The sequence below is a fragment of the Eschscholzia californica genome, unplaced genomic scaffold (genome assembly GCF_041429995.1).
Source record: "Eschscholzia californica isolate CP2 unplaced genomic scaffold, dmEscCali1.0.p SCAF_3, whole genome shotgun sequence".
In the NCBI taxonomy this organism is placed as follows: domain Eukaryota; kingdom Viridiplantae; phylum Streptophyta; class Magnoliopsida; order Ranunculales; family Papaveraceae; genus Eschscholzia; species Eschscholzia californica.
In genome coordinates, this window is record NW_028238420.1 from 22,115,031 (window position 1) to 22,129,847 (window position 14,817).

At 42.2% G+C, this 14,817-nt stretch overlaps 1 protein-coding gene across 1 annotated transcript; it reads left to right on the forward strand.

Annotated features, from left to right (window-relative positions):
• The first annotated feature begins 1,721 nt into the window (after positions 1 to 1,721).
• Positions 1,722 to 2,393, forward strand: LOC147549034 (uncharacterized). The gene has a single exon (XM_086668183.1). It carries the CDS (start codon positions 1,722 to 1,724, stop codon positions 2,391 to 2,393), a length of 672 nt encoding a protein of 223 aa, XP_086524309.1.
• The last annotated feature ends 12,424 nt before the right edge of the window (positions 2,394 to 14,817 follow it).

Consider the following 14,817-nt stretch of genomic DNA (forward strand, 5'->3'; position numbering starts at 1 on the left):
GATGGTCAGCCTTGCTCAAGATTTTAAGGAAATTTCAGCTTCCTGAGAAGTTTGTGAATTGGGTTTATGTTTGTGTCTCTTCTGCCAGATATTCTATTGTTGTGAATGGGGGTTCTCATGGCTATTTCAAGGGTAAGAAGGGGCTTAGGCAGGGATGTCCTATCTCTCCTTACCTTTTTGTGCTTATTATGGAGGTGTTCTCTGCTCTTATTATGAAGGAGGAGGCTGAGGGTAGGTTTCATCTCCACCCCAAGTGTAAGAATCCTAAGATTATTCATTTGTGCTTTGCAGATAATTTAATGGTTTTTCTTAAAGGAGATTATGAGTATGCTAATGCTCTTCATAGTGTTCTTCATAGACTTCAGAAAGCTACTGGCTTAGGGGTAAATTGTGCCAAAAGTACCATGTACTGGTCTGGTATTGCATCTGAGGAGAAGGAGAGATTTCAGACTATTCTAGGTTTTCAATGGGGGGCTCTGCCCGTGAGATATTTGGGCTTGCCTTTGGTGGCTTCAAGACTTACTTATTCTGATTGTGCCCCTCTCATTCAGAAGGTGCAAGGTAGGATCAAATCTTGGAAGGCTAGATACCTTTCATTTGCTGGGAGGTCTCTTCTTATCAAAGCAGTGTTGTGTGGCATGATTATCTATTGGACTTTTGTCTTTGTGCTCCCTAAAAAGGTGCTTAATGAGCTTGACTCTCTTTTCTTCAATTTTCTTTGGAGTGGGGATGAGCTTGGGCATAAGACTCCAGCTGTGAAGAGACAAATTGTTTGTCTTCCTCAGGAAGAAGGGGGGTTGGGCATTAGAAGTGTTTAGACTCTGAATAATGCTCTCAATCTTAGGCATGTGTGGGATATAGTTAGTGGCAGAGATACTCTTTGGGTGAGATGGGTCACTAACAACCTAATCAAGGATAAGGGTTTTTGGGTTATGAAGGTCCCTAATGACTGTTCTAGGTGTTGGAGGAGGATTCTAGGGAGCAGGGAGCAGGCTAAGCATATGATATTTCATCAGCTTGGGAGTGGTACTACTCTGAAGTTCTGGTTGGACATTTGGCATCCTCAGGGCTTGCTTTATGAGTTCTTTGTGGAGAACTTAAGATTTGCTTCTAATTTCAGTCTTAGTTCCCTAGTGTCTGATTTCATCCTTGAAGGGAATTGGAACTTTCCTTCTTATTTGCTCCCTCTGATTGAACCTGTTGTCTCCTCCTTGCATTCCCCTCTTATTGGGGTTTCTCCAGAAGATAGGGCTGTATGGTTGGTTAGTAAGTATGGGGAGTTCACTCTTAAGGAGACTTATGAGCATCTTAGAAACAAAGCTAGCCAGGTTTCTTGGAAGGGATTGGTCTGGTTTCCTTCTTCTATCTCTAGGCACTGCTTTATCACTTGGGTAGCTTTGCATAGGGGGTTAAAGACCAACTTGAAACTTATTTCTTGGGGTATGCAGGTGCAGAGGGCTTGTTTTCTTTGCTCTCATGAGGATGAATCTGATTTCCACCTGTTGTTTGGATGTAAGTTTTCTACTTCTATTTGGAGGGATCTTTTGCAATTGCTTGATTTGCAACCTATTGCTTTCTCTGCTTGGGACTAGGCTATTGATTGGTGTATTGCCCAATTTAGTGGTAATACTTTGAAAAAGAGAATGGGCTGCTTGATTCTCAATGCTTTTGTGTATCATGTCTGGAGAGAAAGGAACTTTAGAGCCTTTCAACACAAGAGCATGTCTGAAATGGAAGTTATTTATGTTATTCTCTCTGAGCTGAAGATTAAGGTTGCTGGTTGGGGGGCTAGGATTGAAGAATCAGCTACTAATAGGAGAATTCTTGAGGTGCTGAATGTTAACAGAGCTTTGGTCAGGCTTGTGGCCAAGGGGCACAGATGGAAAGCTCCTGATGAAGGCTGGGTCATGGTTAGTACTGATGGAGCCATGGGTAAGGATAGGGCTGGGTATGGTGCTTTGATTAGAAATGCTCAAGGTATAGTTCTTGCTGCCTGTGCTACTCCTACTCTAGTGCAGAGTGTGTTTTTTCATGAGTTGCAGGGTGTTAACTTAGGCTTGGAGCTGGCTGAGTCTATGGGTCTTCAGTTCATTATCATAGCTTCAGACTCTGCTGCTGTGGTGTCCGCTCTTGGGGATCAGGCTAGTCAGGTCCCTTGGAAAGCTCGTGCTCTCTGGTCCAAAATCAAGAGTAAGATGGAGTGCTTCATAGGTTGTAAGGTGAAGCATGTTTACCGAGAGGTTAATAGTGCAGCTGACTATCTCTCCAAAATGAAGATAGGAGATGTGATTCATTTGAATGTTGCTGACTTGCCAGGAGAGCTTGCTTCTATTGTGGAGGATGACAGGAAGGGGGATATTAGAATCAGGAAGCATTGGCCTAGTGTGCCTTGAGATGTATTTTGTTTATTGTTTTTGTTTGTGGTCTTGCTTTAGGCTGTTGCCTTTTGAACTTTTGTATTGATCTTTTGTTTCAATAATATAGGGTCGGGGTCCCTTTAATCCCCGCTGACCACTTCAAAAAAAAAAAAATCTCAAAACAGCCTCAGTAAAATCATCCCCAACTATCTCCCAACAAGCCCTAAAGAAATGAGAAGTAAACCCATCAGGACCAGGAGCGTTTTCTAGGCCAATTGTAGCAAGAGCCTGGACCACCTCATCCCTAGTCACCTTCCTGGTCAACAAATCAGCATCATGACTAATCAAGGTACTCCCAAATTCCATATTATCAAGCAGCTCAGGAATCTCCAAAGGAAACTCAGAGACCCTAAACATTTGTTGAAAGAACTGCACACATTCTTCAGCAACCAAGGAAGAACTCACCACCTTCTCACCTAGACTGTTGTACAGAAAAGGAGATGGTATTCCTTGACCTTCTCTCTTTTAATGAAGCATGAAAAACCTAGTATTACTATCACCCAACTCTATATTTTGGACCCTGGATTTTTGCTTATGCATGGACTCTTCCATCCTGGCCTTCTTTGAAAAATCAGCAACAGCTACCCTCTCCTCTATCCTAGCCTCTTCAGAAAGAGGCCTCATTTGCAGCTGAGATTGACACTCCTCCATTCTCCTCCTGGCTAGAATAACTTGATCAGCAAAACCAGAGAATCTCTCCCTCTTCAACTCCTTAAGAGCAGCTTTAACTCTCTTGAGTTTGCACACCAGTCTAAACATAGGATTCCCAGTAACTTGGACCTTCCAAGCTTCATCAACCACCTCCATAAAGCCATCCTCCTCTATCCAGCAATTAAAGAATATAAAAGGCCTAGACCCTGCTCTCTCCTTCTCAAAAAGAGAAACCACACATGGAGAATGATCAGAGACGCCAGAAATTCAGCCTTAGCATTAGTGAATTCCTGACTCCATTCAATATTAACTAGGGCCCTATCCAACTTTTCAGAAATGCACCTATCCCCCCTTTGAGAATTAGTCGAAGTAAACAAGTTACCTGAAAAAGGACAATCAAAGAGTTTAGCATCATCAACACACTCTTTGAATTCTTTCACACCCCTCTGATGAAGTAAAGCACCCCCAACTTTCTAATCCACCTGCAACACACAGTTAAAATCACCCATGACTAACCATGGTCCCTCATAAACTGCAGCAATTCTCCTCAGCTCACTCCATAACTCCCTTCTCTCCCTAGGCACATTCCTAGCATACACACAAGTAAGAAGAAACCACCTCCCATCCTTTAAACATACCTTAGAAGTCACAACCTGATCAGTCTTCACACAATCAGTTACAGTAACTTGGCTAGAGTCCCATAACAACCACACTCTACCTAACTTATCACTACAATAGTTATTCTCCCACTCCCAAGTAGGCATAAGCAACCTCTTAGCCTTATCTTTATTAGCTACATCTACTCTAGTCTCTAAAACAACACACAAGCTTAAACTACTACTCCTAATAAACTTCACCACTTCCTTCCTCCTGAGAGAGTCATTTAGCCCCCTCACATTCCAAAATCATACACTAATCATTTAAAATTCTGGAAGGTGCCCTCCCCCTCCAACCAGGCACCCCATGCCCCCAACAACTCCTTTACCAAATAGAGCAACCTTATTGGCTACCCCACAGAAGCCACACTATCTCCTTCATCCATATTCATCACCCCTTCACCATTGTCATTCAAATTCTCCTTCACACCAGCTTCAGCCACATGTACACTGCCTTTTAGAAGCCTTTACTTTACCTCTCTCTTCTAACACAGTGGGCATAAATGCTCTCATATTACCCTCATTCTTAGTATGCTTTTTGGACTTTACTTCAGTCCAGCCACTCTCCCCCATCACTGTCTCTGACAAGCGAGGGGCTGAAGATGAAGCCTCTCCAATAACACTCTTTGCAGAGAAAACACCCTGGGGCATTTTCATCTGAGCACAAGTGTTTGTATTAATAGGAGAAAAGCTCTTTGCAAGGGAAACCTCAGGAGATTTCAAACCTTGAGCAGGAGCAAACAATTGGGTTGAACCCTGCTCCTTTGACATATTGTTAGCTGTATCCATTTTAACATCAGAACTCTCATGAGCATTACGTCGAACAGGTTCCTTGCACCTCCTATGAGCATGCCCAAACGAGCCACAGTTGGAACACTTAAGTGGCCTCCATGAATACTCAACCCTAACCTCAAACTTTCTCTTCCCCTTCACCCTGAATGAAAGGACCTCAGGCATAGTACAGTCCTTCGAGATTTCTATACATACTCGAGCATAAGCAGTTCTAGTACGCTTCTCAGTAGGTTCATCAAGTATTATTGGCCTCCCAATCTGACTAGCAATCCTAGCTAGCCCTTTAGGGTTCCATACAAACATAGGAACACCTCTAAAACATACCCACATAGGCAGATTATTCATTGAATCAATCTCATCTTCAATAAACAACTCCCAAGGCCTAACTGTGAACAACATATTGGCAATAAAGAAAGGCTCCATATCAGGAACTCTCTGCCTATCCTCCTCCAATGAAAACCGAATCAAGTAAGCAGACTCACCATGAACAGTTAAGATCATATAACCTTTCGGCCTCCAACGAGCAATCAAAATTCGTCGAACTACAGGAAATGATAATCGTTGCCCCACAAACGATCCAACGAGAAGATTCTCACACTCCCTGATCTCATCATCAAACTCCTCAAGATAGATCTCAGGCTCACCCACTTCATTTAACATAGAAGGCGAGAACTCCAGTTTAGATCGAGACTGTCTATCACTTTTACGAAACAGAGAAGCCCAATTAGCCTCTTTGCTTTGTTCAGAAGATCCACTAGGAAAATCCGATTTCCCCTCACCAGAGCTACTCTGTTTTGGTAGAGAATTAAATCCCAAAGGATCTAAATCGCCACCACCAGGAGGAGGGAGGAGAAGCTTCGCCTCCCTTTCTGCAAGCATTTCCCTCAAAGAAGGTCGTGCTAACTACAGGGAGACAATCGGACACGGAAAACAAGACCAGCAATAACTTTTAGGTAACGGTCAACCGCCGATGATCAAAGAAAATCGGAGAAGAAAGGAAAAAAAAGGAGTGGTGCCGCCAAACCCTAGGAAATCACACCACCCGACTATTTTGACGAACACTATTTTCACCTATTCTGAATTTTTTGCAGCACGTGCGAACGTTCACATCCTAGTTTCTATATTTTTTGGGATATTTTGACATTGACCCCCCACTCTTATATCAATATCAGGACTACACCCCCGTTTTTTTTTAACTTTTGATTTACACCCCCAACTGGACGGAAAACGTCAACTCAAAGTTAAGTTGCGCGTGTGCGAATTGCACGTGTAAACTAAGACAAAAATGCCCTTCTTTGACCTCAAGCCCATCTTCTTTCTTAACCATCACTCTGACTTCTTCAATTTTTTGCCATCTCTCCTGGCTCAATCTCTCTAACTTCCTCAATTTTTGAACACATCAAAATGGAAAACTTTCTCAGACAGAAACATCACCAAATCACCTTCAATTCAATATGAGTTCAAGTATATTTGAAGCTAATAGATTTATGGCAAGACAAATGACTTTCTAGAGAGAGATAGAGATGGGAAATGCTCCATTACTTTTGGTGGAAATGTTCCTTGTGAAATTGTAAGGGTTTGATAATTTCCCTTATGAGATTGTAATTGATGGATCTGCTTCCATGATTCTTGCTTGTCGTCCAAAGAATCCAGGACATGTATCAACTTCCTGCCACAAATCTGATTCTGCTGAACATTTCTTATTTTGAAGTTGATATTTTGTTTTGATAGGATGTCTATATGAAATGTTAGAATTATTCAAGATATGATCTTTAATGATTTTATTTTGATATGATCTGAGATTTATGAATCAATCTCACTTATTTGTTGGTTTTAGGGAGATCATCATCAAATTTTCTTTTACATGAAGGATATAAAGATGAATTCAGGGATTTCGTTATGAGGATACATATGCTGGTGATGATGTTGCTGGTGGTTAGTGAAGATGAAGATGTATGAAATAGTAGTGGTTGTGGTGGTTGGAGAAGATGAAGATGATGAAGACACTGATTGGTGAAAGTGGGGTGGGCGCAATAGTGGTCGATGAAGGTTGTGGTTGTCGATGAAAGTGGAGTGTCCGATGAAGGTACTAGTGGTTGTGGTGGTCAAACCTCACCAGCAAGATTCATGAAAGAAATAAATTTGGTTTCCTGTAATTTGATCCCAAACTCCAATCCAGTATTCATTAATTCTACCTTTACAACTAGCAAATATTCTATAATTAGAGTTAAAACATAAAGCTCCAAACAGTTAAGCTTTTAACTTGATTTTCATGGTGAATCGGAAGAGAATAAATCAAATTACAAAGTCAAACCACCAGAGGCTAAAACATTAAGGGTAAAGAACTTCAAAGATATTGGTCTTTATAATGACAATCAAAACCCCATGGAAGTTTGGGAATTGAATCAAATGATTATGTAATACCTTAATGGTGGGTTTTTTAGGATCATGATGATATATTGGTGGCGGTGGTGATTAGTGAAGATGAAGATATTAGTGGTGGCGGTGGCTTGAGAAGATAGACGATGATGGTGGAGAAGGTATGGTTATGGTGATGGAGGTGATTAAGGATGGTTAAGAAAGTAGATGGGTTTAAGTTGAAATTGAAATTTAAAGAGGGCATTCTTGTCTATATTCACATGTGCTATTCTCACACGCTCAACTTAACTTCGAGTTGACGTTTCTGTCCACGTGGGGGTGTAAATCAAAAGGTAAAAAAACGGAGGTGTAGTCCTAATATTAATTAATAGAAGAATGGGGGTCAATGTCAAAATCTACCTATTTTTTTCTTTTTTTTTTTTGCCGCGACTTTGGGGAATAAAGAAAATTCTCCGGGGAATAAAGAATCAGTCAATAAAAATTGATTTAGATGGCATATTCTTTTTTTAATCCAAAAATTTATTTGATCAAACATTGCCTCCTAATCTACATCTTCTTTATCGTCCTCTCTCTCATGCCATCTCTTTCACTCTCATTGACTATCTTTTTGTCGTTCTCACTCTAGAGATCTATATTTCATTGTAGATCACTCACATCTCTCTTGTTGTAGACATATCTCTCTATAGATTAGTTTTTCTTTTTTCTCGCGCAGTCTTTATCTCTCTTTCTCGCAGCCTCTAGTACGTCATCTCTCTCTCTTGCAGTATGTATAGATCTCCCTATGGAGATCACAGAATTCGTGGCCACGAAACGTTTTGTAGCCAGGAAATGGTCAAAGGCCACAAAACGTTTTGTGTCCACGAAATGTTTCGTGGCCACGAAATACTCGAAGGGTTAACCCTCCTCGAGGTCTGGTTCTTCTGGCGAAGGGAACATTTCCTTTGCCTGAACAGTGTCTATGTGTGAGAGAGGGGAAAAAAATGATAGATCGATCAAGAAACAACGAAAGACTGAGAGAGAAACAACAAGAGATTAAAAGACATAAATAGGGAGAGCAATAGAGAAAGACAGTGAGAGAGAGAGGGAGAGACATATTAAACATATTGGATGAAAAAAATCACAACTTGGGTGAAAAAATTTGTTACACAGTTTGGTGCAGTTTTTTTTTATAATGATAAGCGGGAGAAGCCCGAACCGAACACAATGAAATAAAACTAAATAAACAGCAAAGAAGTCAAATTACATCATTTCATTAGCCCCACCCTTTCCTCATTCTCACTGTCCCTCTAGAGTCTGCATTAACAATGTTGACTAGTTCCACCGACAGTTGACTAACATTCAAGTGAGTTACTCCCGGTCCAAGCCTCATCTTTGACAAGTGATCAGCAGCTTGGTTTGCTTCCCTATAGACATGAAACACCCGAAAACTCCGAAATTGGCTCTTAAGCCTCTGAACTCTCTTCCATAAACGCCTCGCCCGCCATGGTAATTTCTAATTTGGGTTTGCAAGAAGTAACTTGATAGTACATCGAATCAAGACCAAGTTCAACTTCCTGCAGCTCAACACTAAGTGCTAACTCCAATCCCAACTCAACACCCTGCAACTCATGTATAAAGATTGTCTGTCCATCAACCTGACCCAGGGCTGCTCTAACAACAATCCCCTCTGAATCTCGAATAATGGCTCCATACCCCGCATCCACCTCGTTCAGAGCACCATCGGTATTAATCATATATCTCCCTGTCATCGGCCGAGTCCATTTACATGAAGTATAGACTGGCTTTTGAACATAGATAGTAAGATTCCATCGATCAATGGTCCTCCGATTCTCCTCAGTATCTTCAAACCGTTTGGTAATAGTATTCAGCTTGATCCGCACTTCATCGCAAATAATATGAATAATCAGCCCTGGTGACATAACATCGCCTCTAAATACCCTGTTATTCGGCTCCTTCCAAATATGATAAACATAGGCATTTAGAAGCAAACGCCCCACCCGGGCAGCAATGGAGAACCCACCAAAGTGATTAAGACACCACTGTAACTCCTCTTCCCAATCAACATCACATACTCTCTGAAATCCCATCTTGCGTAATAGTGATTCCCATATATTCTTTGTAACCAAACAGCCAAAGAATATATGGAAATCCGTTTCTTCATCTCCCCCATAGAAAACACATGTAGTGGCTATAAGCATACCCCAACTAGCCAGAAGGGATCTAGTTTTGAGGCGTCTTCGAAAGGCAACCCACGTGATGAAACAATGTTTGGGTATTCCACCCGGTGACCATACTAAAGAAGTCCAGCTCCGTCGAGTTCCTCTTGGTCGAATTGTTTCATACGTCTCTTTGAGAGTAAACTCTCCATTCTGGCTGGGTATCCAGATCACCTCGTCTCTGAGAATACTATCTACCACCACCACACCACCTCCTCTCTAGCCTCAACCGCGATAGTCCCTAACATAGCTGTGATATGAGTAGATAAAACCCAGCCCGACTGCCCAATAAACTGAGATACCCGTGCATCTAAATGTAGGTGAGAATCATATCTATACCCCTCCTCGAAAGCATCATAAAGAAGACCCCGAGGATGCCATAGATCAGTCCAAATTTTGGTATCATGACCATCCCCCAGAGAAGTGCAAATGAGTCGCTGAGCCGTCGGCCTGCTGGCTAGAATCCGACGCCAACACCAAGAACTTCTACTCGAAGCCGATAAAATCCAGAAGTGTTGATCTTTGATGAGATTATTTCTCACCCACTCAGCCCACAAATTCGTCTTACCACTAACCAAGTCCCATATATGACGAAGATTTGACGCCTCGAACAACACCTCGATATTACGTAAACCAAGTCCCCCTTCATCAGTGGGGTAACAAAGGCTTTCCCAGCCAATGGGAGCTCTCTTACACCCCATATCCACGCCAGACCACAGGAACTTACTAAAGATGGAGTTGATGTCATTTATTACTCTATTGGGAATAACGAACACTGCTGCCCAATATAGTAACATACTAGTCAAAAAACCACCTTTACGAGGAGAACTCTCCCCGCGAACGATAAAAATCGACTCTTCCAAAATTGGATTCGTCCCTTGATTTTATCGATCAACGGAATACAATGACTATAGGTGAGACGAGACGATATAAGAGGTAAACCCAAATAACGGATAGGCAGGGAACCAGTACTGAATTCCAGAATACTAGTAATATCACTCTGACCTTGGGCCGAAAGACCTGCAAAGAAAACCGTGCTCTTAGTCACATTGGCCTGCAACCCCGTCGCCCGATGAAAACCTGTTAACACACCTTTAAGAGATTGAGTCGAACCAGCGTCTCCTCGAAAGAAGACCATGAGATCATCGGCGAAACAAAGGTGAGTAACTTTCGGAACTCGACATTTAGGGTGTAGCAGGAACCGACCTGCTTTTTCCTCTCGATCAATAAGAACTGCGAAAACCTCCATCATTAGGACAAACAGATATGGAGAAATCGGGTAGCCTTGCTGTAGACCTCGCTTGCCATCAAAATAACCATGGGCTTCACCATTAACCATAATCGGCTGACTGGTTCGGACTGATCATCAAATAAATAACTCCCTTCAGCCGTGTAGTAAGAATCTTGGTAATGCATCTATACAACAAGATATCGGTCTGAAATCTGACATTGAAGAAGCATTATCTATTTTAGGAATAAGAGTCACAAAAGTAGAGTTTACCTCTTTGAGAAGTTTTCCCGAGCTGAAGAACCTCTGGATTGCTTCCACAAAATCATTTCCCACGATGTCTCAACACGCCTTAAAAAAATGGGAAGAGAACCCGTCTGGCCCCGGCGCTCGATCAGAACCAATAGTCTGTAAAGCCGCAAAAATCTCATCTCTAGTCACCCTCGTAATGAGCATAGCTCCTTCAGCTTCCGTAAGCGGGCGTGAGAACTCCACATTAGGTATGGGATCTAATGCTTCATTATCCTCGTTCCCGACCAAATAAGTCTCGATAGAAGTCCACACACATATTGGCTATCTCCGCTGGATCCTCGGCCACCGAACCATCTTCCCTGGTGAGTCTAGTAATAGCATTTCTAGACTTCCGCTCTTTGATAGAGTTGTGAAAGTAAATTGTATTGCTGTCATCAAGAGTAAGCCATTAAACTTTAGCACGTTGTCAGAGCATTGCCGTTTCAGCCCGAACAACGTTACTATAGTTTTCAGTAGCTTCTCTCTCTTGCCTCCGTAAAACTGGGTTTGCTGGATCACCCTGCAATCGGACCTGCATTGAATGTAAAAAATTTTGGTTAATGGTTACCTGATTCGTCACCCCATTGAACCAAACTTTCTTCCAATCATTCAACCGAGCTTTCAAAGCCTTGAGCTTTGTCACCATTCGAAACATTGGGTTACCCCGTACTGACTCCTTCCATACATCAGCAACAAGAGCTCTAAACGTGGGAATCTCTGTACAGGCATTAAAGAACCGAAACGGAGTTCGCTGGTGTATGTTAGGTGCAGCAAGCGGTATAATAAGAGGGGAATGATCTGAGTCCCCAGCCGGTAGAAAATCTACTTTAGCTAAAGGAAAAGAAATCAGCCAACTACTATTGATAAGAGCCCGATCAATCTTGGAACTGATGTTCGCAGCTCCCATCTGCCTGTTAGACCAAGTATAGAAACAACATGTATACGAGCAATCGAACAATCCCAGATCGGTAACACAATCAAACATCTCATTGGAACCTTGAGATGGTGAGGTATTACCACCTCTCTTCTCATTGGCCAACATCGTGGTGTTGAAATCACCTAGCACCAGCCAAGGAGCCTCAGAACCCGTCATAAGAAACTCAAGGTCCCTCCAAAGCTCCCGGCGATGAACAGTACTATTACTTCAGTACACCACTGCCAAATAAAAACCCGAGCAATCTGTAAACCGAACACCCCCTGCAATAACTTGCCCTCCAACATGGGACAAAGTAAAATCGACCCTAGTAGGGTCCCAACCGATCCAAATACGGCCTCCCGAAACAGCCGCATAGTTATCAATAAAAGTCCAGTTGGAATTAAGACTACGCTGAATACGAGTCTTATTAACCTCCTGAACATGAGTTTCTAACAATCCACACAAACCAATTCTATTCAATCTCATAAAATCACGCACACTCTTCGTACGGAGAGTGTCATTAAGACCTCTCACATTCCAACATGCTAGATTAATCATAAAAACTACTGGGGTGGTGTTTCGACCTCCTCAGAGGTCTCAATATGACTATCCATACACATCGTGTTCTGGTTGGGTTCAGTCTCTTCACTAGGCCGAGACACTAGCGGCCTCCCTTGATCCTGTGGGTATTGGTGACTCATTGGAGATTCCCCGTTCGGTCTATAGTCAATATCTTCACCCATATAATTGGAATTAGAGAGAAGCAAAAAAGAGTAACCTGCTAGTGCTCCATTTGGGTCTGGTGTGTCATTTAGAATAAATCCCTTTGTAGCTAACTTCCTTCGTGGCTGATCTGATTTCTCTGGCTGGCTTACTCCCATCGTGAATTGGTTGGTTTTGAAGGCACCACCGAGCAACCACTATTGTTGGCGAGGTCCTCCTCCGAGTTATTTCGGCTTGCATCACGGGTGGGCAGCATTGCTGGCCGTTTCCTCCCCTCATTATGTCTCTTAGTGTCCTGCCCCCTAGTCTTATGTGAACCCCTTTGCTGTCCAGAATTGTTCGTTGGAGTCTCTACCAAATCTGCTTCCCTCTGTCCTACCTGAGTCCCTTTAGTATTGTTTAAGTTACCATTTACCTTCAAATGCCTACTATTATCAAGTGGGACAGCATTTTGATTTACTTGTGTCGGCTGATTAGGACACACCGAATCCTTGTGACCAAAAACATTGCACACCGTACATCTTTCTGGTTTCCACGAGTAGTCCACTTGCACTTTAACTATGTTTGCAAGAGGTCCGTCTTTTACCTGGATAGGTATTTCATCGGGTAAGCTTTTATCTGCTCTCACTTCTACACAAACACGTGTGAATGCCATTCATTCTTCGATTCCGTACAACCGTCTTGCATGAGCGGAACACCTAGCGCACTAGCAATATAAGAAATTCCTTTAGAATTCCAAAAAATATAAGGTATGTTTCTCAAATTAACCAAGATCGGAATCGTCTTCATTTCCTGCAATTCATGTTCCACATTAAGTTTCCAAGGTCGCACAATGAAAAGTCGTCCAACAATGAAAATGGGTTCATGTTCCAACGCCCGATGTCTATGATCCAATGACGAAAATGACATAACATAAGCTGAGTTGCCAAAAACCGTAACTTTGAACTCTCCCTTTGGTTTCCACTGTTTTGTAAGCACCCTATACACAAGTCCATACCCCAATCTCTCACCTACGAAGCTGCCAACAAGGATGCTCTTAAAAGATTCAATTTCTGTATTAAAATCGGCAACATCCAGTTCAGCCATGGTGCAACCCTCAAACTCTTTTGGAGGGAAGTAGCTTAGTGTTGCTCCATTAGTGACTTTCTGGCAATTGAATAGTGTTGTCCATTTAGAAGAGACGGTCCAAATCCCTGTTGTTGTTGTCCCGCCGGAACCCTAATTGCTGCCTGAACCCTACTTGCATCAGATTCCGATGTTTTCTGTTCAGGCAATCTGTTGGTGTTCATTGTTACACCAGAATTAGGGTTACGAAGAACATTAGTAAACATATTTTATTTTACAGTATCAGCTAATGGATTGTTTCCAAGACTCATCTTCTTCCCCTGTCCATTGCCTCCATTAGGAACACGAGCAGAACTATGTGTCTTCCCATGACGAACACGAACAGAACTTTGTGATGAAGTTTCAGCATTTAAACTGTTGCTTGAAATCGAAGACCGACAGAGTTAAGGGTGTTCTTACGTGGGTTCAGTTGAACTTCATTAACCTCCAACGGGTTTTCCTCTACCATATCTTCTTTATCATCCTCGCTCAATAGTCGATTCCTAGCCAGCAAAAACCGACCTTCACATATTTCTCCCTCATCCCTTAGACAAGTCTGCTTGCTGTGAGGGAGCTCCTCCATGGCCGGAGAGAGAGAACTAATCCGGACAGCAAGAACACCGATCAGAAACCGTAGAAGACGATCAGCCAAAGAAACCCTCACAGTTTGCTGCAGTTTCATATTGCTACAGTTTCGTTTACAATTTGAGTGGTCGAAATTGAGATAAACCCCAAAAAAATCATATGCAATGGAGTTTAGGACAAATGAAACATACTGGATGAAAAAAAAAATCACAACTCGTGCGACAAAATTCGTTACACAGTTTGGTGCAGTTTTTTTTTTATTATGATAAGCGGGAGGAGCCCGAAACGAATACAATGAAAGAAAAATCAAAAAAGAAAAAAACAGCAAAGAAGTCAATGAAATGGTCAGTCCTCACTTGCTCTCCTCCCAATTTCTCTTCAGCACTAAGGATGGCATTGAAATTCCCAAGAAACATCCAAGGGCTATCAAAATTAAAAGTGAGTCTTCTCATGTCATTCCACAGTTCTCTCCTCAGAATAGCCTCATTCTTAGCATAGACCATGCCAAGCATGAACTTCTGGCCTGAACCCAGAAGAATACTAACTACCACACATTGGCTAGACCTATAAATAAGGTCAACAGTAGCAAGATGGGGGTCCCACCCAACCCAAATTCTTCCCCCTTCATCTTCATCATAATTATCAACATAGTGCCAAAATCGATTTATGCTCCTCTGGACTCTATCCTTATTCTTTCTCAAAATTCTAGTCTCCACTAATCCACACATGCTAAGTTTATTAATTCTTATGAGGTCTCTGACCTCCTTTATTCTAAGGGAGCTATTAAGCCCCCTCACAATCCAACAAGCAATCTTATCCATCTAAAGTGTGTGGAGAGGATCCCCCCTCCATAATGTCA